Source organism: Martes martes, assembly GCF_963455335.1.
Source record: "Martes martes genome assembly, chromosome: 16".
Classification (NCBI taxonomy): Eukaryota; Metazoa; Chordata; class Mammalia; order Carnivora; family Mustelidae; genus Martes; species Martes martes.
The window spans coordinates 637,294-661,080 of NC_137904.1; the positions used below are offsets into that span (position 1 = coordinate 637,294).

General features: G+C 59.1%; 4 protein-coding genes across 9 annotated transcripts in view; 3 read left to right on the forward strand and 1 right to left on the reverse strand.

Moving 5' to 3' along the window:
* Window positions 1-5,443: 5,443 nt before the first annotated feature.
* On the forward strand, window positions 5,444-12,259 carry MED31 (mediator complex subunit 31). Of its 2 annotated transcripts, none has more exons than XM_080826890.1 (4): window positions 5,444-5,535; window positions 6,972-7,049; window positions 7,343-7,439; window positions 11,830-12,256. In XM_080826890.1, exons 1-4 carry the CDS (start codon window positions 5,508-5,510, stop codon window positions 12,020-12,022), a joined length of 396 nt encoding a protein of 131 aa, XP_080683016.1. In that variant the 5' UTR covers window positions 5,444-5,507; the 3' UTR covers window positions 12,023-12,256. The 2 variants fall into 2 exon arrangements, with proteins under 2 accessions (XP_080683016.1, XP_080683015.1); XM_080826889.1 differs by having other exon boundaries at window positions 5,459-5,535; window positions 6,951-7,049; window positions 11,830-12,259.
* Window positions 12,260-13,219: 960 nt separating this feature from the next.
* Window positions 13,220-15,448, reverse strand: TXNDC17 (thioredoxin domain containing 17). Its single transcript, XM_080826951.1, has 4 exons — window positions 15,223-15,448; window positions 14,889-14,970; window positions 14,428-14,503; window positions 13,220-13,827 (listed from the first exon to the last, which is right to left on the reverse strand). Exons 1-4 carry the CDS (start codon window positions 15,365-15,367, stop codon window positions 13,759-13,761), a joined length of 372 nt encoding a protein of 123 aa, XP_080683077.1. The 5' UTR covers window positions 15,368-15,448; the 3' UTR covers window positions 13,220-13,758.
* A 235-nt stretch (window positions 15,449-15,683) lies between these two features.
* Window positions 15,684-23,787, forward strand: part of KIAA0753 — a 45,394-nt gene continuing 37,290 nt past the window's right edge. For 3 of the 5 annotated variants that reach the window (XR_013968122.1, XR_013968123.1, XM_080825958.1), the window contains exon 1: window positions 19,392-20,760. Coding sequence is in view for 3 of the 5 variants with exons in the window: in XM_080825958.1 (XP_080682084.1) it covers window positions 20,668-20,760 (93 nt within the window). In the remaining 2 variants the exon portion in view is untranslated. Of the gene's footprint in view, window positions 15,792-19,391; window positions 20,761-23,787 lie in introns of those variants that run through there. The other 2 variants (XM_080825957.1, XM_080825956.1) reach the window with 2 other exon arrangements.
* Window positions 16,023-19,175, forward strand: LOC308356540 (uncharacterized protein; the record flags this gene model as incomplete). The annotated part of the gene is made up of 1 exon (XM_080825598.1): window positions 16,023-19,175. One exon carries the CDS (start codon window positions 16,023-16,025, stop codon window positions 19,173-19,175), a length of 3,153 nt encoding a protein of 1,050 aa, XP_080681724.1.

Sequence of the window (23,787 nt, forward strand, 5' to 3'; positions counted from 1 at the left end):
CCAACCCGCCCGCCCAAGGGTGATGGGAGTCAATGGGAACAACCTTCGGGAGCTGCGCGGTTTCTTTAAAACACACCCAACGGCCAAGCGAGTAAGCAAGCCCACAGAGCATGGTAGGCGGTAGATCTCAACCCAACCCTGTCAATCGTTACGGAAAATACGCACTGTCGATAAACATCTTGATTGAAAGGCAGAAATGACTGCATTAGAAAAGCACGAGGTCCAGCTGCAGGCAGAGTACAGCAGGTCCGCCGGAAATGACGACGTTGCCAATGGGCTGAAAGCGAGGGCGCGGAGAGCCGCGCGGCCCCAGTGATGTGGAGAAGCCACGCGGCTGTGTTCGTACCAGGAAGATATGGTCCGGAGCAGGGGATCTTGCTGGGGGAAAGACAGTCATCTCGTAACGGGAAAGGGCCGATTCATCTAGCAGACACGATGACGTGTGTGCCCCGAATGACACCTCCGAAACCGTGACGGGATGTCTTCTGAGTCGGCCCGGCACGAAGAGTTCCGCAGAGCTCCCTATAAGCGCTACTCCGGGCTCTTCCTCCTCCGGTTTTACCGCTGTCCACGGTTCCCCGTAAGTTACACGCAGGGACCCCGCGCTCACCTTTCCTTGGCTCTCACGAGAAACCCTTCCGGGAGGCAGGGGGCGGCCCCTCTCAGAACCTGTGCTCTTGGCCAAACTAGTTTTGGCTTCCGTGGGCTTCAGTTTTTCCATCTGTACTGGGAGGACCAACAGTGACGGGGTTTTTAGAGAGGGAGAGGGAGAACCTTAAGCAGGGTCCACGCCCAGCACACAGGCGGACACAGGGCTCCATCGCACAGCCCTGAGACCGTGACCCAAGCCGAAACCAAGAGGTAGATGCCGAGGGGCACCTGGGTGGCTGTCGGTTGAGCGTCTGCCTTTGGCTCAGGTTGTGGTCCCAGGGTCCTGGGATCGAGCCCCGCATCAGGCTCCCCCCTCCATGGGAAGTCTGCTTCTCCCTCTGCCACTACCCCTGCTTGTGTTCTCTCTCTCAAATAAATAAAATCTTAAAAAAATAATTAAAAAAGAAAGTCGGATGCCGAACTGACGAAGCCCCCCAGGTCCCACCCCCACCAAAAATGTTTTAAGCCGTGAACTCTTTCTCCAGGCTGCGGCACGTGGGGGCCCCTAGAAGCTGGCTCATGTACCCAGCGCAGGCATTTGGATCAGCCACCGTGGGAGGGTCAGAGATCCGGGGGGGATCAACACGAGGGCTGGGGCTTGGTGCCTCGCGGGTTCCTCCTGTGGCTTGTGCGATCTGGGAAAGAGAATTGCGTGAAAGACATTCTTGCCTCTCAAGTATGTTCAACACAGCAGACAGCGAGACACATACACACCGAATTTTGAAAGCTGCTCTCGGCTTCTATACAAATAGATGGATTTTGAGGACGACAGGTGCTGACTTGTACATCTTTAGTTCCAAACCAACCTGGATGGCAAGAACCAAAGGCAAGTCATGGCTATTACCTGGCTCGAGAAAACTAAGGGATTCGTGGCTGGGGCCATGAAAGGCTTTCCTGGCCGGGGAATCGTCCCTCTTTGCTTTCTTACGTACAAGCTCCGCTCCGCCTTAGACGCCACATCCCAGCACAGAAGCGCCGTGCTGTGCGGGAGCTCCCAGAGCACACATCCGTGGCACGGAGCAGGTGCACTGAAAGTTAGGACAGACAGAAACTCCTTTAACACGTGGGGTCATTTTGAAGCTGTGGAATCGGATACGTCGAGCAGTGTATGTGACTAATATCACATGACATCCTTTCCCTTCATGACTCCTGTCTCTCTCTCTCTCTCTCTTTTTTTTTTTTTAAAGATTTTATTTATTTATTTGACAGATAGAGAGATCACAAGTAGGCAGAGAGGCAGGCAGAGAGAGAAGGGGAAGCAGGCTCCCCGCTGAGCAGAGAGCCCGATGCGGGGCTCGATCCCAGGACCCTGAGATCATGACCTGAGCCGAAGGCAGCGGCTTAATCCACTGAGCCACCCAGGCGCCCCTCTCTTTTTTTTTTTGGACACTTTCTTGCTGTATGTATGCCTCTCTGGACTTCCGCTTTGAAACACGGATAAATGAAATTGGGAGGGACAAACCTACGTAAAACCTTTTTTATGGAACAGGTGGGACACACAGAAGGAAGCTACCAGAAGCCCGTATCCTTTCAAGAGAATCAGTCGTCTGGAAAGCAAGCCTTTGGCTTTTCCATGTCATCTTCCAACCAGTCTTCCAGGTGCTATGAAAAAGGGGGACAGAAGCAGGGGCTGCAGAAAGGTCTGGAAGGACAGGCCCTAGGCTACTGACATTAAATGTTTCCATAGAATGGAGTGGAAGGAATGATAACACGTTATTAAATTTTCCTTTACACATTTTGCAATTATTTCATGTTAAATTATCACATTATCACCTTTGTAATAAAAGTGTTAATAAGAAACACTGTTAAAGAAAACAGCTACTCTGTTCATTAAAAAACAGCGACAACATGGTGTAGTGGAGTGTTTGGATATAATGTCCATGGTCTGTCATGTTAAAAAGAATTCCTAAGTGCACACACACTAAATTCTGAAGCCTAATCATTAGTTTACAGCAGAAGTTTGATGAATCAGAAGACTTCCAGTAGCCTCTGGGGTTTTATAACCTCCCTCTGGCCTGAGCCCCTGTTTCACTGGGCAGCCCAGGGCACTGCCCAGTAATTAAATGAAATTTCGTGGGTAATGATTTAGCGCAGTGGCTGGAGCACGTGCCCCCCCCCCCAGGTCCCGCAGAATCAAGGTCACTTACGCCTTGCTAGAGGGGACCACCTGCCTTTCCTCTGGTGGTGGATATCCCACAAGTTATTGGCAGCAGGGACGTAAGGTCTCCTTGAAATCAACTTCTCCCTCTCTGAGCGCTCCTGTCCTAACCTTCGGCAGAACTCACTCACTACCTACCTCTAACTCTCTCCCACAGCAAATCCTGCTATGAAGTGGGGGGCTCCCCCCCAACCCTGCTGACCAGGCTCTAGCCTTTTAAAGCTGCTAGAATCTTTGGAATTTTCAACCTTGGTACTACTGATATTTTGGGCTGACTGATCCTTTGTTGTCTGGGGGAGGGTGAGGAGACAACCTGTGCATTGCAGGACAATCAGCGGCATCTCAGCACCCACCAGATGCCAGGAGCACCCGCCCCCCCACAGCTGTGACGAAAATATCTCCGGACATGGCCAAGCGTCCCCTGCGGGGCAAAAGTGCCCCAGGTGAGAACCACTGCTAAATTCACAAGTTCATCCACTGTCCCACGACGACCTGGGACTAGGACCATGTGTTACTATCCGTGCACCCCCCACCCCCCAAAAAAAATCCAAGACATGGATGTTTAAGACCTTCCCAGGGGCAGTTGCCTGTGAAAGCCAAGATTCGTCCACCATTTTAGTGCAAACTTTCTCCCTTGTTGGTGGCCACCAGAAGACTTCGGGACAAGGGAAATTTCGGCAGGTTGCTGTGGGGGGCGGGGGAGAGGAGAAGCGGAGTTTAGCTGGCTGGTACTCTTTAAACAACCTTTACATTCATTTACGTGGCATAAACCAAAGAGACAGACTGGCAGGTGACACCCAGTCCCATGGCTTTTAATGCCCTACATGCACCGATGACCCTCATTTTTTCACTTCGAGCCTCCTTCGCCTCCTGTGGTAGCCAGCACCGTGCATTCCGCTGCCGCTCAGTCTCTCCACGTGGGCATCCGACAGGCTCGTCCCACCGGGACGGGGCAGCACGGGGCACCGAACCGCTCAGGTCCAAACCTGCAAGCCCTCCTCTGCTCTCCCGTTCCTTTCCCGCACCTTCCAGTCTTCCGTCAGGTCAGCTCTACCTCCAGCACACGTCCCTGTCTGCTGTCTCGTCTCGCACGCCCTCTGCCCTCTTAGTGTGAGCCGCTATCCTCTCCCGCCAGCCACTTCCTGCTCCCAATTCAGCGTGTGCCCGGCCTCACCCCACTGACATTTTGCTTGGGGAAGAGAGCTGTCTCGTGCACTGTAGGATGTCCAGCGGCATCCCTGGGCTTCAGCCACAGACACCGTCACCACCACCCCTCGGATTGCAACACAAATGTCTCCAGACATTGCCGAATGTCCCCTGGGGGACAAGATCCCCTCTGGCCAAGAACCACGGTCCTACATCCTGCACACACAGGCCAGGATATTTCTAAAAGTGTGAATTGCATCGCGCCCATCACCCGCGGAAAACCCTCCAACGTGTTCCCATCGGCCTTGTAAAGCCCAGGCTCCTTACTGCGGCTTCCGAGACCCTCCGAGAACGTGCCTCTGCCTCTTCTCCAACGTCCTCTCTTCTGGGCCGCGCTGCCCCTCCCTGGGCTCCAGCCGCAGGGGCCTCTCTGTTCCTCCAGCACCCCAGCCTGCCCCCAACTGTCGCCCTCTGCTGCTCCCTCTGCCCCTTCACCCACACAAAACCTCAGCTCAAAGGTCCGCGAGTCGGCAAGGCCCTTCCCTGACCCTTCCACGTAAAGAACCCCTGGTCTCAATCCCGCCCGTGACCCGCACGTTTCCCTCCCAGCGGCTCCGCACAACGGAAATCGTCTTTCCGCGCCGTCGTGGGCCCTTCAGCGGACTGAGTCTGGGGGCTCGGGGCCCCGGCTGCCCGGTCCGCAGCCCAAGCCCCAGCGGAGTCCTCCGTCCCGCCGAGGCCTTCCGAGGTTGCTCCGCGTCCGGGTGTCGCTGGCGCCACGTGTCACTCGCACCCGCCGCTGGCCCGTGAACGCGGGGCCGGGTGCGGTGCGCGGGCGCTCGGCGGAGACGTCGGCCGGCCGGTCAGCCGGTTAGCGGCCTCTGGGCGCTGGGGTCGCACCCTCCGCCGGCCGCCGCGGCGCTGGGCCCCCGTCTCCCGGGTCGGAGCCGCCCGCAGCCTCCCCGTCCGTGAGCTCAGGTGCTGCAGCCTCCGGGGCTCGGAGCCTCCCGCGCCGGCCCCCACGGAGGGCGGTTCTGGGGGTCCGTGGCGGGGCGGCCCCGGGGGCCGCGGGTGGCCGGTGCCAGCCGCGTCCCGACCTCGCGCACCTGCGCCCGGGCCCAGGTCGGGGCGTCTCGGGGCGGGGCTCGGGCTCTCCGAGCGCGGCGGGGGGCCGCCCCCAACACAGCGGGGGGCCGTGTCCCCGCTGCAGGCGCTCCCGACGCGCGGGGGAGCCCCGGGGTGAGGCGCGGCGCCATCCGGGTGCGGCCATCGCAGGCACCAGGATGGAAGCACCGCGGGGCTGCGGCAGCGCGGACCCGGCTCCACGCGCGGGGGTCCCGCCTCTCCCGCCCTCGGGGACGCCCGCTTCGCCTCTCGCCCCTTGGGCGCCTGCGCGGGCCGGTGGGCGTGCCTGCGGGGCTGGCGGGCGGGGCCTGCGCGGGCCCGCCCCGCCCCGCATCCCACACTGCCCCGCGACAGGAAGGGGGCGTGGCTTGCGGGACTTCCGGGCGGTCGCTGTTGGGGCCGGCGGCGGCTTAGCGCCTCACTCGCGATGGCCGCGGCCGTCGCTATGGAGACGGGTAAGTGGCGCCCGGAGCGCTCGCAGCCTCCGCTGCGCCGGGCCAGACGCCTTGTCCCGCTCGCCGGGCTTCCTGTCCGCGGCTCCGGCCTCCTCACCTCAGCGGCGTCGCCAGACGCCGACCCGTTCCGGCCTCCCGAACCCTCGGCTCCGCGGCCACCCGGCCCCGAGCCCCCGCCCCGCCTCCTGACCCCCGGGCCCGACTCCCCCAGCCTCCCGACCCTCCCGACCCCCCCGCCCCGCCCCCTGACCTCCGGCCCGACTCCCCCAGCCTCCCGACCCTCCCGACCCCCCCGCCCCGCCTCCTGACCCCCGGGCCCGACTCCCCCAGCCTCCCGACCCTCCGGACACCCCGCCCCGCCCCCCTGACCTCCGGCCCGACTCCCCCAGCCTCCCGACCCTCCAGACCCCCCCGCCCCGCCCCCCGACCTCCGGCCCGACTCCCCCAGCCTCCCGACCCTCCGGACACCCCGCCCCGCCCCCCTGACCTCCGGCCCGACTCCCCCAGCCTCCCGACCCTCCCGACCCCCCCGCCCCGGCCTCCTGACCCCCGGGCCCGACTCCCCCAGCCTCCCGACCCTCCAGACCCCCCCGCCCCGGCCTCCTGACCCCCGGGCCCGACTCCCCCAGCCTCCCGACCCTCCAGACCCCCCCGCCCCGCCCCCCTGACCTCTGGCCCGACTCCCCCAGCCTCCCAACCCTCCGGACCCCCCCGCCCCGCCCCCCTGACCTCCGGCCCGACTCCCCCAGCCTCCCGACCCTCCGGACCCCCCCGCCCCGCCCCCTGACCTCCGGCCCGACTCCCCCAGCCTCCCGACCCTCCAGACCCCCCCGCCCCGCCCCCCTGACCTCCGGCCCGACTCCCCCAGCCTCCCGACCCTCCAGACCCCCCCGCCCCGGCCTCCTGACCCCCGGGCCCGACTCCCCCAGCCTCCCGACCCTCCAGACCCCCCCGGCTCCCCGGCTCCGAGCCACCCCCGCCCCGGCCTCCTGACCCCCGGGCCCGACTCCCCCAGCCTCCCGATCCCCCCCCCGCCCCGCCCTCCTGACCCCCGAGCCCGACTCCCCCAGCCTCCCAACCCTTCGGATCCCCGGCTCCCGGCCCGAGCCACCCTCGCCCCAGCCTCCTGAACCCCCGGACCCCGCTCCTGCAGCCTCCCGACCCCCCCCCGCCCGCCCTCCTGACCCCCCGACCCGGACGCCCCCAGCCTCCTGACACCCCCCCCTCACCTGGCCTCCTGACGCCCCCGCCCGACTCCCCCAGCCTCGCCTGGGAGCAGTGGCCCCCAGGGGTGAATACCCTGCCCGGCAGGGGCACCTGTGTCCCCGCTGGGGAGTCCTGCGGAAGCACACCTGAGCGTTCCTCCGCTCTTACTGCGGGGTGAGGGGGACAGACCGTGACCCTGACTCCGGCAGGTCTGGGCTGTCTTCCTCTAGACGATGCCGGGAACCGACTGCGCTTTCAGCTGGAGCTGGAGTTCGTGCAGTGCTTAGCCAACCCCAACTACCTGAACTGTAAGTGGTTGAGCCCATGTGCCACCGGCGGCTTGGAGTGCGCTCTGCGGAGGCATCGCGGCTCCTGTGGTGCCCGTTTCCGTGTCCCCGCGGTCCGGGGGGGGGGGGGTGTCACGGCCACGCGTACACGTGCGTGCGCGTGCGTGCGCGCTGAACAGACTGGGGCTTGTGCTTTGACTTGGGTGTGTGTCGGCGGTGGGGAGGTTACCGAGCAGAGGCTTTACGGTAGGGGTGGCGCATCGGTCGTCCGGGGTTGGTTTGCTTTACAGACTTTTTTTTTTTATGTCTTTCAGTTCTGGCCCAAAGAGGTTACTTCAAAGACAAAGCTTTTGTTAATTATCTTAAGTACTTGCTTTACTGGAAAGAACCAGAATATGCCAAGTATCTAAAGTAAGTTTGCTTTTTATAGTCCTAATATGTGTACAGTTTGTTGTATTCCAGAACATTGCTATCTCACATGTGTTCTCGTTTCACATTGGAAAAATACATTCTGAATCTCCACTTGTTTCAGTTGCCTCCGTCTTAATACAGGACGTTCTCATCTCCAGCTTGGATTACTGCGGCGTCCACTCCCCGGTTGTCTCTGCTTCTCCTCCTTCCGTCCTCCTAGGTCCTCCCTCTCCCAAGCCAAACCAAGCAGAACAGTTTTCTACACAGAAGCCAACGCGATCTTTGAAAAGTGTAAATTAGGACACGACCCTTTCTTGCTTAGAGCCGTTCAGTGGCTTCCCACTGGGTGCAGAACAGGGTCCTGTCTTTTTCCCTGGACTAGGACTCTGCCATCCGGCTCTGTTCCGTGACTTTATCTTTCCCCGTGTATGGGGCTGGGGGTACCATGTACAAGGCTTAGCATCAACAATGTAGCTGCTTGGTTTGAAACACAAACAAAGGCCAGTTAATTACTTTGTTTCTCCGGGTTTCTGACCCTAAGGAGCCCACCATCTATAGACGCAGGGGCATTGCCTGGGCCTGGAGATTAAAGGACATGGGGTGCTTACAAGGAAGATTTTCTGGAGGAGGTGGCCTTACCTGACTCTCAGTACAGGCACACCTCAGATAGAGTGGGTTTGCTTGCAGACCACTGCAGGAAAGGGAGTATTTTACCAAAGTGAGCCAAATGAGTGTTTTGGTTTTCCAGTGCATTTAAAGGCGATGTTAACACTACTCCACAGGCTACTAAGTGTGCAATAGTATTAAGTCAAAAAAGGGGGACATGCCTCAATTAAAATATCTTGTTAAAAAAGGCTAACCGTAGTCTGAGTTTTTAGGGAGTCATGACCACAGATCCCCATAACGAATACAATAATGAAAAGTTTGAAATGTGAGAATTATCCAAATGTGACACAGAGACATGAAGTGAGCAAATGTGGTTGGAAAAATGGTGCCTGTAGACTTGCTCGATGAAGGATTGCCACAAACCTTTAGTTTGTAAACAGAAAACCCAAAAAACGAAACCAAGCCAGGATGTCTGTAGTTGCTGTCTTTTTTTAAGGCCGCCTCGGTGCCAAGCACTGTACGTGTTTAAACCTTGAACTATCAGCTCTGCTGTGTATTAAGTAGGTGCTCAGGAAGCAATACTGAAACATCTTGTCTTTTTTCTTTTTTTAAAACAACCATGTTTGGTAGGAAAATGATTCAAACTTGTCCTTTATTCAAACTACTTTTTTGATCCATGTCCGCCGATTCACAAAGCCCACATCCTTCTGCCCGCAGGATCCTTGCACCCTTTCTGGTCCCTTATCACTGGTCACTTGCTCCTCTAATAGTCCAGAGAAGACTTTCTTAGGTGTCGTGTGTATGTGGACTTGGAGACCGTTTGTGGACAAGGAGCCTCGGGCACGGTCAAGTTCACCTCTCCCCCACAGTGTTGCTGGGGTGGCCGGCTGCACTTTGGCCAGGACCAAGTTGTCCCCTGTTGCTCCATTCAGGGACAGCCGATTCCGCAGTTAGCCGGATGCTGGAAAGTTTGTCCTTATTTTGGGATTTAACATATCCCTGCGTAGCTTCAACTCATGTTTCCGGTTTTGTCCCTGAATTAACCCTGAGCCAGTCCGTGCCCTCTGGAGGCAACTGCCCTTCCAATACGCACATTCAGGAGATGTTGCGGGTTAACCCCGCGGGCATACAGTCTGCACAGAGTTTGTGTGGTAGTCTCCGCCGCTGGACGACTGGGAGGTCTCTTACACTGATCCGAACCCTGGAAAAGCCAAAAACTGCAGGTCCTTGAGCCTCCAAGTCGGTGCCTGGCTGGTCTGAGGGGCCGCGGTGCGCAGACACCTGCTGCAGCAGGACCCAGCCCCGTGCCAGTGGGGGGCTGCTTCTGTCCGCTCTTCTCCGCTCCCTTCAGCCGCTTCTCCGGTGCCCCCCGTGGATGTTTTGCAGTTGTGCCTTCCACTGTTCAGCCAAGACCTTGAGAGTGGTCGGGATGTGCTAGAGCTGATACCTTTCTTTTCTGCATGTGGGCATCACCCTTCGAGAAGTGTAACTTGAGTTCGTTACTCTCTTTTGCGGGGGGAAGGGGCAAGGCTGTATATTGCTGACTCACTGAGAATTTTATGCCCACTTGAACCCTTCAGTAGTTCGCCATGCCGCTGAGTTCTCCGTTTATGTCTCATTTCCTTCTGTATTTCTTTGCTCGTGTTGGTTAATGCTGTAATTGTAGCTGGTCCAAGTATTTGCCAGTTCCTACTCTGTCATTTAGTATACTCTGAGCATTTTCTCAGCCCCCCAGGCGCCCCTCAAGCCCAGGGCTTTTTAACTCCCGGTGCCCACATGGAAAGGGAAGAAAGAGCCAGGTTAGGTGTGAGCACGGCATTTCAGGGGAAGAAGTTGCCACGGCCACAGGCAGCTGTGTCTTCAGAGTTTAAACAGTGCACCTTCATCGGAGCTACGGCATTGGGATCCGGCCCCGCTACGCAGTGTGGTCCTCAGGCCAGCAGTGTTGCTGTCACTGGCGGGCTTGTTTGGAAATGCAGAGCTCAGGCCCCACACAGACCTACTAAGTCAGACCCTGCGTTTAGGGAGTGCGTCCCCAGCCCTAGGAACTGTTTTCACACTTTAGCCATTTGTGTACCGCTTCACAGTCTGGGCTCCGGGCGCTCTCTGTAGAAGTTTTTTAATTGACTTACTTGGATTTTGTCTTTTCTATTTGAAATAATGTCTCTTAGAAAACAGGAAGGTATATATTCTTCACCCAGATATTGTAAAGGTTCATGTCTTCCTGGGAACATTATCTAGCGTACAGACCTCATTTTGATTATGTCCAGTGGCTCATTAATATCCTGTGTCTGGGACAGTATGCAGTCTAGGCCTCTGTGCTACGTTGTGTCTTCATGTCTTCTTAGTCTTTAATCTGAGTTTCTTGATCCTTCCCTCCCCCCTGCCCCGTGACTGTGACCCAGAAGTGATGCTATAGGCTTCTTGGTGTATCCCGTCGGAGTCGTCGTCTCTCCGACCTACTACTGGTGATGTTCATTTTGATCACTTGGTTGAGGTGATGGATGCCAGGTTTCTCCACATCAAGTTACTAGTTTTCTTTTGTATTTAGTAAGTATCTTGTGAGGAAATACTTTGAGATTACGTAAATACTTTGTTGCATATTGTACTTTTACCCACTAATTTTAGCATCTGTTGATACTTGCCTGAAACAATTTTTACTGTGATTTTCTAGCATTCCTTCTACACTTATTAGTTGTAATTTAGGTTTAACGAAGGAACATTCTCTTATTCCTTATTTATTCGTTTAAAAGAGTTATATTAGCATGGATTCTTGGATTCTTATTTTTATTTTTTGTATTACAATTTGGTGTTTTCTTGTTCTAATGATTCCAGATTTGGCCCCTCAGATTGGCTCCTGAGTGCTTGGGACGTATCCCCACAGTTTTTTGAGCACTTGACTTTCTGGTGCTACATAATGTTCCTGGTTCATCTCATACTTTCCCTGCATTAGCCCAGGAGTCAGCCATTTCCCCCAAGAAATCCTGGAAAATGCTGTTGAAAATCCACGATCTGGGCACAGAATGCGCTCATTGGTACCACGGTCATTGCTTCTAGGCCCTTTTTGGCACAGACAACCAAGAAGAGGAGTGTGTGTGTGTGTGTGTACCCTGTCTGCTTTTCTAATCCTTGTCTGTTTTTTTGTCTCTGTGCGACAAGCCAGGGGTTCATGCTGATGTTTTCAATTGTAGCTCCCTAACACAGGGTCTATTCTAACCTCCCCCATTCCTTGTCACTCCTTTTCTGATAGTTGGAAAGTTGGCTCTCCTTACACTGCAGTTCCTGAGTTGGTTGCTCAGTCTTAGAGTATGTGAGAAGTAAGTCCTTGTGGAAGACTAGAACACAGGATCCATGCATAGTTCTTTGGAAAACAGACTCAATTTTGAATAGAAGTTGTCCTTGTCACTATTGATGGCAAAGCAGTAGTTACCAATTAAAAAGATGATCACTAAAGTTCCAAAGTGTACATGTTCCTGACCTTGGACACCACTAGAATAGCAGAGTTTGCCCCCAGAGTTTGACTCTGCTTACCCGTTCCTGTGCGGTCTTGGGCAGTATTGAATCTTCGTGAACTTAAGTTTTCTCACGTTTGAAAATATGGCTTCACGCTGACTTGGGGTGACCGGCAGAAGCAGGACACACAGAACCCCGTACCCCCGGAGTGAGCCGAGTCAGGGTTCTAGAACTGGTGGGCGGCCCATCGTTTCTGCGGGAGGGCCTGGATTGCCGCTGGGCGTTTCTGACCCGAGCCATGTTGGTGATTAGCTTGTGGCCCTGAACCCAGGTACCCCCAGTGTCTGCACATGTTGGAGCTGCTGCAGTACGAGCACTTCCGCAAGGAGCTGGTGAACGCGCAGTGCGCCAAGTTCATCGACGAGCAGCAGATCCTGCACTGGCAGCACTACTCCCGGAAGCGCATGCGCCTGCAGCAGGCCCTGGCCGAGCAGCAGCAGCAGAACAGCGCCACGGGGAAGTGAGGCGCAGCCGCGGAGGACTCTCTCCGGCTCCCGGGGCGGGGCGGGGCGGGGCGCGGCGGGGCGCGGCGCACCCGAACCCGCGGAGGGCCCTTGCCTCTGGCTACCTCCCTCCAGCTCCCTTTGTGTTGTTCGCGGGCTACTGCCGTCGCACAGTTGTATTTTGGTTTCCTGCGGGTTTGTAAGTTCTTATTAGTGCTCAACCAACTGAATAAAGACACACGTCAGGTGCTTTAGACCACTGGAAGGCTGCAGTGAGGGGCGGGGCACGGGGAGGGCCCCCAGATGTCCCGAACGCCAAGCCTAGCTCTGTTCCTCACGTACAGTGGGGCCTGGGCAAGTGCGTCTGCTCCGACCTTCTGTCCCTCAGTGAGCCGCCCCATCCCTCTCACCTACAGAACGAGTGCAGGGGAGTCCGTGATTTCCCTCGGCCGGAGAGCAGGACCCGCAGGAGGACTCATCTGTGAAACCGCTTGCTGTGCCAAGGGGGGGCTTCAAGGACCGGGCATGGCTAGGTCACTGACCTAGTGACGGCGGGGAAGATGGATGGTTAATGTCTAACTGGACTCTTGACCTTGGACCGGAATAAAGACAGGGAGCCTCACCCAGGTGCGGTCACCCAGCACCGCTGACATTTACGTGGTAGGGGCTACAATCCGTGCGTCATCCCATTCACATCTCGATGACAGAACCAGCCTTGTCCGTAAAGGAGGAAACTGAGGTATAGACTGGTTTTGAAACTTGCCTCCTGTTACACAGTTAGGAACTGGTGATCAGCGGCACCGACTCCTGGGCTGGAGCTCCTGCCACCGCTAGGTTCTCTAGGCTCTGACCGCTCCCTACCCCTGGCCTCATCCAGAGTGGGAAGCACGTTCAGACAGTGAACTGCACTGCCTGCGGCGGGGCAGAGGCAGGGTTAGAGGCGCTCTGCTCTCCTCCACAGGTTACGCTAGCGTCTACATTCTAAAGCCAAAGAAGATGCTATAGGAAGAACGCTCTTTGTCAGTTCGTGGCACTGAAGGTAAAAGATCTGAACTCCTTTTGTGATTTGGAATTTGCTTTCTGCACTGGTAGGGGCTTTTAGATACTTCTGTCCCCTCTAATAATCCATGCCCTTGTGCTATTACTGTCAGCGCTGCAGACTTAGCTTACCTGTATCTTAAAGATTCCCACATACTACAAGCAAGCATTTTTTTTTTTAAAGATTATGTTTATTTATTTGACAGAGAGAGACACAGTGAGAGAGGGAACAAAAGTAGGGGGAGTGGGAGAGGGAGAAGCAGGCTTCCTGCTGAGCAGGGAGCCCAATCCAGGGCTCGATCCCAGGACCCTGAGATCATGACCTGAGCCAAAGGCAGAAGCTTAACAATTGAGCCACCCAGGTGTCCCTAATAGCACTTTTTTTTTTTTTAAAGATTTTTTATTTATTTAACAGACAGATCACAAGTAGGCAGAGAGGCAGGCAGAGAGAGAAGGGAGGAAGCAGGCTCCCTGCTGAGCAGAGAGCCCGATACGGGGCTCGATCCCAGGACCTTGGGATCATGACCTGAGCCGAAGGCAGCGGCTTTAACCCACTGAGCCACCCAGGCGCCCCCCTAATAGCACTTTATATTTAGACAGAAACCAGTTTGTTTCACATCATCATTTCTTTATTGCTAACATGAATTCAAAGCAGGTATGCAGTTGCCTTCGTACTAGAGCAAATCAGGACATCAAGACACAGTTGCCATCATCAAATCTTAATCTTCGGAGAACAACATCTCCACAAGGTTGGCCTGAAGACACTCAGATTCCACCAGTTTTTGGGGCTGTAAGAGAAGAATGGTCTAATCTTAAGCCACAGCTATAAACATGGTATTAGGAGGACAAGTGGCATTCTGCCGTGAGTGACACAAATCTTATAGCAGAGAAGCCATGCCATTCAGAAGCTATCAACTAGTCGTAACAGGTCTTCGGAAATACTTAAGCTGTTTGCCTTAAGATGAATCACTTGGCTCTGCAGACTACAACGAGAGGCGGCAAGTCCAGTGCCATTCCCTTCCCCTCAAGTCTTTAATTTAGGATCCCAGGGCCATGGCTAGCCTAGAGGAGGTGCCCTTTCTTTTTGACCAGAATTCTGGGTTAAGTGGAAAGCGACTGCTGGTGTTGTAAGGAATGCTGTGTTGACCGGCTTTCGTGAGCTGTGCTTCGAGAGTTTTAAAACGGACTGGCTTTCAGAAACCATGACAGAGACCGACTACCTAGATACGTGCGTTATTAACTGTTGGGGTTGGCCATAGGGATGGACAGCCAGGTGGTGTACTTTTCATGCACTCGGAACACCAATGGGATATGTCAATGTCAATGTGAATGTCAAGATCTCTTCTAAGAGGGTGAGCTGAGGCCCCAGCACAATGAAAGACACTTACTGTTCCGTATTTAAGTAGTGTAGGCACTGCCGTCACTTTCAGATTTTTTCTGAAGTCATTATTTGGATCTTTCCAACTATTTTGAAAAGAAGAAGTGATCAGGTTTCTCACAGGTCACTTAACATTCGATACATTCCTGCGTCTAGTCTGTTAGAACTCGTTGCTTTTGTTGCAAACATTTATGGAGCCTCGAGGACTTTGACTTTGTGACTCTGCACAGTTTTCCTTAAGAGCGTGAGTACAACATAAAATAAAGGTAAAGACAGTTAGGTTCTGGACTAAAACCCGGCCGGGCGTATTGCATCATCGGCACGGGCTAAGTACTCAGAATTTGTATTGAATCATTCCTAACGGCGGGACTTCCCGACTACCCCGAGAACCGAGAACCTCTGTCCCGAGGCCCTTCCCACCTGAGCTGTGCACGTCTAGCGCGCGTCTGGGAACAGGGAATCGGCACTTACTAGGGTTTCTCTCCCACCTGGCAGTAGATGAACACGCACCCCTCACTCATGTGCTTCAGCCCCTCTCGGACGACCGGTTCAGCTGGAAACAGAAAAGACCTGAGATAAGCCCCGACGCGCCGGGGCAGCCGGCACCGGGAGCCCGTCCGCTGCAGGGGGCGGCGGGCGGGTCCCGAGCCCCGCTCCGGGAACCCCGCTCCCCCGCGCGAGCGAGCGCTCGGGGCCTGGCGCGGTGCGCGGGCTCCGGGCGGAGACACGGGGGCGCGCCGGGGCCCCTCGTCCGCCGCTTCCCTGCCCCCCGCCGGGGCCGGCGCCGCCCGCGAGCCCGCCCCACCCTGCACGCAGTCGGGGCACCAGCTCTGCCCGCCCGCGTCCTTGGAGCCGGTGAAGTAGGCGAAGATGGTCTTGTCGCGGTGCCGCTCCACGGCCCGGCGGAACTCCTCGAAGCCGCGCACGCTCAGCTCCTCGCGGGCCGCCATCGCTCGGCCGGCCGGGGGCTCGGGGGGCGCGGCCGCGGTCTCGGGGCGGGGCCCCGTGCGGGGCGCGGCGCGGCTGCTTCCGGCCGGGCCGGCGGCGGGGCGGGGCCCGGGGCTCCGCGGCGCGATGGGGGCCTCGGGCGGCCACGCCGCGTCGTCGGCGCCGCCCGTCCGCGCTCGCTTGTCCGCGCCGTCCGCGCCGGCCCTGCGCAGGCCGCCGAGCCTCCGCCCGAGCCGCCCCGGCCCCGGCCGCGGCCCCATGAGCGCCGGCCCCGGCCCGCCGCCGCGCAGCCCCGGGACCCCTGGCGGCTCGGGCGCCCTAACGGCTCCCAGGCCGCCCTGCGCCGTTGCCATGGCGACCGGGCGGGCGGCCGGAAGCGCGGCCTAGCGGGTCCCCCGCCGGTCGCCGCGCCGCGCCCCAGGCCAGGTGGGCTCGGGCCGGGGCCGGGGGGGTTCTGGGAAGCCGCGCCCGCGGCCGCGGACCGGGGCCCGGGAGAGCCGGAGCCGGGCCGTCCCCGTCACCCGCGCTCCTGCGGCGGCCGCGGGCGCTCCCGGGGGGCCGGGCGGGGGTCGGGCCGCGGCGGCCGGAGCGCGAGCGCGTGCGTGCGTGTGCGCAGCGGCCTCGGCGGCGGGCGGGAGGCGCGCGCGGGCTGCAGCCATGAGCGGGGAGGCCGGCCGCTGCGTGGGGCCCAGCCGGCTGCGGCGCGGGCGCGGGCGGCCGTGGGGGAGGAGGGGCGCCGCGGGGACACCCCGAGGCCGGGGGGCCGGGCTCCGGCCGCCCCCCGCGGCCTGGGAGACGCGCTGCGTGAGCGCCGACCGCCCGCGGGACTGGCGGCGGCCGCGGGGGAGGAGAGCCGAGGCCCGGGCCGCGGGCGCCCACGAGCCGGGGGCTGGCGGGACCCCTGGCGCCGCGGGCCCGGCCGAGGCGGCGGGGGACCCTGGGGCCGTGTGGGTGGACGGGGCCGTGCGGGAGCCCCAGGTGGTGGGGCCCGTCGGGTCGGTGTGGGTGACCGGCGCCGGGGGGGAGGAGGAGGTCGCGCTGGACGACAGCGCCCGGGGCTGTGAGCGGAAAGGCCTCCCGGGCTCCGCGGGGCACGAGAGCATCCTGGAGCTGTGGCTGAAGGTGCGGGCGATGAAGGCCGCCTCCGGCCACGGGGAGGGAAGCAGGGTGGAGCTCCACCCGGTGCCTGCGGGGGAGGGCCCCGTCGAAAGGGGTGTCCCCGGCCGGGCTTCCTGGGTGGAGACGAGCGGGGCTGGCCTCACAGGCCCCTGGGTGAAAGCACAGGCCAGGGCAGCCCCCGGGGCCCCAGGAGGATCTGCAGCTGGGGGGCTAGGGGCAGCTTGTGGGATGGCCTCGGGCTCGTGTGGGCAGGGACAGGCCATGGGCCTGCTTCCTGGGGGTGTGCCTGCGGCCCCGGGGACAAGTTCCGCGATTATCCCATACCTGCTGAGGAGAGGACAGGCTTTGGGGGTGCCTGGAGCCGTGGGGTGGCCTGAGGCTGTGCAGAGAGTGGTGGGCTGTGGGGCTGCTCCGGATCTGTGGGACGGGGGGCAGCGGGCGCAGGTGCCGGGGGCACTGGCCCGAGAGGCGGTCTGTGGGGACACCCCGGGCCTGTGGGGAAGGGGACAGGCTGCGAGGATGCCTGATGCTGTGGGGGCACACAGAGGCGTGGACGAGGAAGCAGCCTCTGGGGGTGCCCTGGGCATGTGGCAGAGGAGGCAGACCGTGGAGGGGACGGGCTCTGGGGGTGTCCCTGACATGTGGGGTGTTGGACAGCCTGTTGGGGTGCCTTGTGCTTTGGAAGAGGAAACCAGATGTGAGGGTGACCCAGGATTCAGGGAAAGGGGACAGGGCATGTGGGTAGAGACCGGGTCTGGAGATGACCCGGCGCCCTGGGCAGCCGCACAGACCGTAGAGGTGAGTGGCCGTGATGAGCAGGAGGTAGGCCCTGGGGGTGCTCCAGGCCTGTGGGGTATAGGGCCGGGCATGGGGGTACCTCCGACTCTGGGGAAGGAGACAGGCTTTGGGAATGTCCCGGGTCTCTGGGGGACCGAGCAGCCTGTGGGGGTGTCGCAGGCTGTGGTGGTACCACCAGGAACCCTGGGAGAACAGGAGAGCTACGGAGGTGTCCCTGGCCTGTGGGAGAGGCAGCAGGCTCTGGGGGTGCCTTTGGCCGACGCAGTGCCCGGGATCGTTGGGGAGGATACGGGGTCCGGGAACGTCGTGAACCTGTGGGAGAGGAGGCCGGCCGTGGGGGAGCAGGAGGCACTGGTGCCTGCAGCTTCAGGGGGTCCTGGTCCCGCGGCTCAGGAGGCCGGCTGTGGAGACGACCACTGTCTGTGCAGAAGGAGACAGGCCGTGGGGGGGCCTGACCTGCCGGGGATGCCTGAGGCCGCGGTTGTGCCCAAGCACAGGTGTGCCCCGGCTGGGGTGGCCCCAGCGGTGGGTATGCCTGGGCCGGGAAGGGGGCCTGCCAGGGTGCCTGCCGCGGTGTGGGTGTCTGGCCCCGCGTGGCAGGAAGGCAGCTCCGGGGAGGTCTTGAACCTGTGGGAAAGGGTTCAGAGTGCAGCAGTGCCGGTGGCAGCAGGGGTCCCTGCGGCTCCCGAGCAGCTGTGGTCTGTGCGAGAGGACGCTGACTCTGCGGCTCTCCTCCGGTCGTGGGGAAGGAGACAGGCTGTCGGGGTTCCTGAAGCACCTGGGCTCGGGGAGGAGACAGGCCCCGGGGGTGTCCTGAGATTTGGGGGAAGGAGACCGAGTGCCAGGGTGCCTGGGACTGCCGAGGTGCCCACAGCTGCCGGGGTGTCTGATCCTCTGGGGATGGAGACCGGCTTGCCGGGAAGGAGGCAGACTGCAGAGGTGTCCACAGCTGGGGGGGTGCCCGTGGCCCCCAGGACACCTAGGCCTGTCCTGGAGGAGTCCATTGCCAGAAGTGTTGCAGGCCTGTGGCGGGAGAGGGAGACAGCAGGAGGATCTGCGGACGCCTGGGCTCCCACAAGGATGGGGGTGCCCGGCACCGCCAGGATGCCCGTGCCCACGGGCGAAAGTCTGGGCCCTGGCGGCCCCTCGGGCTTGTTGGGAGGGAGACGGGCTGCCGAGATGCCCCCGGCTGCTGGCCCTTCCGTGGCTGTGGGCGCCTGTGGGCCGATGACGGCTGATTCCTGTTCTGGGGACTTCTCAGGTATGTGGGCACAGGCACTGGTGACGGACGCACCCGCCGCTGCCAGGGCTGTAGGAGCTGCCGACGGGGCGACCGGCTCCGGTGGCGTCTCGGGCCCGTGGAGGAGGAGACCCGGCGCACCAGCTGCTGAGGCTGTGCGGGTGCCTGTGTCTTTGGGGGTGCTCGCAGCTACGGGGGTTCCTGTGACGGGACGCGCGCCTGCTGCGGTGTGGGTGACAGGGTGTGTGGGAGAAGAAACGGCTGTGGCTGCCTCGGGCCTCCTAGCACCGAGGAGACAGTCCGTGGAGGGGGCTCCGGGGGGGGAGGCAGGAGGCCGGAATGTGGAGCTGGCCAGGGGGAGCCAGGCGGCGGGGGTGTCTCACACCCATGGCTACGGGACCAGGTCGTGGGGCTGCCCGAGGCCTGGTGGGGGAGAAGCCGACCACGAGAGCGTGTGCTCCGCGTCCGGGACCAGAACTGCCGTGGGGGTGCCTGACGCTGTGGGGGCGCCCCTAGTTTCAAGGCTGGAAACAGGCGTCAGCCGTTTCAGGGTTTACCCGCAGCAGAGTGGGGGGGCCAGGCCAGAGGAGCATCTGGAGCTAGGGGGAGGGGGAGCCCTCTGGGAGAGCACCTTGTGGGGGAGGACCGGTTGAGGGGGGCCTTCCGGTAGTACGTTAGGGAGCAAGTGGGGGGGTCCTGGGCTCTGTGGGAGGGGACAGGTGGGGGGAGGTCTGGCCTGGGTTATGCACCGAGACACAGCTTGTCGGGGTGTCTCAGGATCGGGGCGAGAGTCTTCGTAGAGATGTCCTAGGGGATGTCGGGTGACAGACCGGGAGGTTTCCTGGAGTGGTGGAGAGGGAACAGGTTGTGACGAGAGGGGTGTCCCGGGCTTTTGTACAGGGGGTCAGTGTGGGGGTGGGTGTCCCTGGACTTTGTGTTTGTGTATGTGCGTGTGTGGCGTCACTCGGCATCACCTAGCGTTTCCTAGCGGAGAGTGGGAAGGGGCCGGCCTCGGCAGACTTGCGGACAGGCGCACCCGCCTCTGCGGGCCACGTGACTCTGGGCTGCAGCCCCCGAACTGTGGTGGGGTCAGCCAGCAGCGGGTCGCTCGCTCTCCTGCCCCTCCCAACTCCACAGCTCTGGGAATAGGGGGTCTTGAACAGCTGCCCCGATGTGCCTGCCGGGGTGTCTCTCTGGAAGCAAATCCTGTCTGCAAACCTCGGGTCTACTCAAGAGCTGAAATTAGGGGTTTTTTCTTAAGAGCTGGATTTCCCTATTGATTTACCATAGGGTTCTTTGACAGAACAAATACCCCAGTACATTGAAAACTAGTCAGTTTGTGGAAAATCAGCTTAATTCAACACGGGTTGAGTTCATGTGTCTGCCACGCTCCGAGCACAGTGTTGTGGGAAATACCAGAGGAGAGCAGGACAGGCCCTTCCCTCCGGGAGCCTTGTCTAGCCCGGAAGATGGGACTGACCCGCGGCGTAGGTAAATAACAGGGTGAGGCGAGAGGGTGACGAGCTCGTGCTGAGCGCAGGGGTGCCACGGTGTCTGGGGGTGCCGCGGTGTGGGGTGGGGGGCTCAGCCCACGTCTGCTCCCAGACCGCCTTCCTGTCTCGGCCCGCTGTGGGCGGGGGGCTCCAGCTCGCTCCGCAGACCCCCCCGCAGGCTTCCTCCGAGTCCTCCGCGGTCCCGGGAGCTGCCCGGGCGGGCGGGGCCGGCGCTGTCTGACTAGCACTCGGGGCTCCCGCGCCGACCGCGAGTGGGTGAGGCCGCCCGGCGGGAGGGTGCTCGCCCGCCGTGCTGCAGCCCCGGTCTTCCGGGTGACCCTTGAGATCTGAAACCTGGAGCGGCCCAGCAGCAAGTCGTTAGAACACTGTGCCCCGTGTTCTCTCAGAAAGGAAGATTCCCAAAGGGAAGACGCTTTGGTGCCGGTCCCGGAGCCCTCGCTGCCACACGTGAGGCCGCTGCGGGTGTCTCCGGAGTGTCGTTGCACGGGCACGGCGCCGCGTCGGCCTCCTCTGGCCCGTGTGGGAGTGCCGCGGCTCTGAAGCGACTTTCTCTCGTTGTAGGCGATGACCGGGGGAGAGCGGGGCCCGCCGGCGGCTGGGGTCTCGGCAGCGCCCCGCGCGCTCTGAGCAGATGGGTCCGGGCGGGCCGGCCGCCGCCGGGGCTCACCTGGCAGCCTGCATCCACCTCCACGGGAGCAGCGACCGCAGGACCCTTCAGGCCCAGGTAGTTCCCTTCCCTTGCTGTCTTCGGATTTCTGTCGTGAAACATTTTGAACAAAAGTGGGAAGAAAAGGGCGGTGAATGCCGTTGAAACCACCTTCGGGGTTCAGTGGTTGTGTGTTCTCTCGGATGCTTGCAGACCCGCTCCGGAGGCGCTGCAGGTGTCACGGCGCTTCCTTTCTAGATGTTCTGGAATACTCAGTGTTTTAGAATACGCCTAAAAGTGAACTTTCCTGCCTAACCAATATCACACCTAACAAAATGGACCAAAAACCATTCCCTGATACGATCTAATAACCCGTTTTCCCTCCCCTTCACCCAGTTGTCCCCAAAAAGTGTTTTCCCCCAACACCGAACGTATGAAAATCTTCCCACAACAGTGCTGAAGTCTGCAGCGAACGCCCAAGTTGCGGGATGATTTCGTTGTGTTTGTTTCATTGTGTGTCTGACCTTGTCTGCCCTCCAGAGTCCGGTCCATCAGCCCGTCCTGCTCTAGTACACGTGAGAGTCGGGTGCAGACACGGGCACCCGGCGTGCCTCGGTGCGCATCACACGCTAGAATTTGTTCTTGGAGCTTGTTCTGAGAATTTCAGCTTTTTCTTTTGATGCAAACTTCATATCTGAAACGAATACATCAGAACGTACGCATGTTGTCATATTTGCTGAGTTTTGACGAGTGCATATGAGGTGTCGCGCGTTCCTCTGTCAGGCAGGGTCTCTGCCGTTTCCCCAGAGAGTTCTCCTCCGCCTCTTCCTGCCCTCCCGTGGCCACTAGCATTGGGATTCTTTCCACTGTAGGTGGCTTCTGCCTGTTCCAGGCCTTCCTGGGAATGGAATCCTGTGCCACGGGATCTCGCGTGTCAGGCCACTTTGGGCGTGGCGTCTGGAGCTCTGCCGGTGTGGCCGCTCTGGACCACCGAGCGGCGTCCCCGGTAGGAGCTGCGGCCTTTTGTTCTCTGGCTGCTGGTTGGGTTCCTGCAGATGCAGCGGCTGGGGGCTTCCCGGTGCGGCTCTGTTTGTAAAGGTGTTTTCACGTCTTAGGCACATACCGGGGAGTGAAGTCGCCGGGACGTGGGACGGCTTGTGTTTAGTTTAACAAACCAGCAGACCTTCTTCCTGGGGCTGTGCCGTCTCCCGTCCCTACTGACGATGACCGAGTGCCCCAGTTGCTCCTGTCTTTGCCAGCCTGGGTTGTTTTTTTAAATTAGGGCCCTTGTGCTGGGTGTGAAGGAATGTCTCATTGTAGTTTACCAAGAAAATTGAGAAAGAATGTTAATGTAGTATGAGATTGACAAGTTACAGCAGTGGTACACGGAATTCCTGGGTACGCTTCTCGCAGACTCCCCAAGTGTCAGCCCTCCTATTACATTTCCCCTCCGTCTCCCCTGTGTCTCTTTCTGTACACACGTGTGCTTACACGTATATACACTCGTGTGCTCCCACGTACACAGGCATGCATGGGTACACATGCGCTCATACGTACATGCACACACGAGCACTCATGTACACATGCACCCATGGGCACACATGCGCTCACATGTGCACACGTGTACTCATGTATACATGCACCCATGGGCACAGTGCAATCATGTACACATGCACCAAAGGACACACATGTGCACTCATGTACTCACACATACACACACACCCATGCCACATGAGCACTCACGTACACATGCACACATGCGCTCATACATGCTCACACGTGCACTCATGTACACACGCACCCATGGGCACCCATGCATGCACCCATGCACCCATGAGCACACATGCGCTCACATGTACACATAAGCTATGCACACGTGAGCACTCATATACACACGCACCCCAGTGCACACATGCACTCACACATACACATGCACCCATGTACACACATGCACTCTGTACACACGCACCCATGTGTACACATGCACTCACACAACACACCCATGTGAAGACATGCGCTAACATGTACACACGTACATGTGCAAACGTGCAGTCACGTACACACGCACCCATGGGACACATGCTCACATGTACACACACACCCATGTGCACTCATGCGCTCACACATACACACACACCCATGCACACATAAGCACTTACGTACACACACATCCATGTACACATGTGCACTCATGTACACATGCACCCATTGGCACACACGAGCTTGGGCTCTTACCCACCCCCCAAGGCATTCTGGTTATTTTTACTTCTGTAGGTTAGACTTTGTCCAGACAAGGCTGTACCTCTCACGGGCTGTCCGTCAGTCCACGCCCTTTAGACGATGACCCTTTGTTTCTTCTCTCAGAATCTCCAGGGAGGCCTTAAAGTTGTGTCTGAAATACTTTCCTGAGGTCTGACCACAGCGGGTTCATTTTAAATGGACCCTTCGTCATGTGACACACAAACACCCTTTATTACGAGGCTCGGGAGGCCGTCCACGGGGCAAAGGGCTCGCAGTGGAGGCAGGGACTTGGGCTGCTGACCTGCCGTGGGGCCTGCAGTCATAAACTCGCTCCTTGTCCTTGACTTGTAATCCTGGAACGGGTACACCATCCCAAAGAAATTCTTTAAAATGAGGAGAAAAAGGGGGGCCTGGGGGGCTCAGTGGGTTAAGCCTCTGCCTTCGGCTCAGGTCATGATCTCAGGGTCCTGGGATCAAGCCCCGCATCCAGCTCCTTGCTTGACAGGGAGCCTGCTTCCTCCTCTCTCTCTCTCTCTGCCTGCCTCTCTGCCTACTTGTGATCTTTGTCTGTCAAGTAGTTGAAACAAAACAAAACTTAAAAAAAATGAGAAAACAGCTGAATGCGTGGAGATATTATTTTAAGTCATATTTCTGTTAGTGGAAACCTGGAACCATCTAAGTGCTTAAGAAGGTTAAGGGCCATTTGTGGGATTTTGGAAAAAGCCGCCACGGAAAATGAATGTTAGCCTTTGGAAACACGCCTCTGCTTCTTAAGGGAAAAACCAAACAAAACTTGTACCTGTTGTAGTTAAAAGGACAAAGCCTGAGGCCTGCGTGGGAAGGGGTATGTGGACCTTGGGGGGT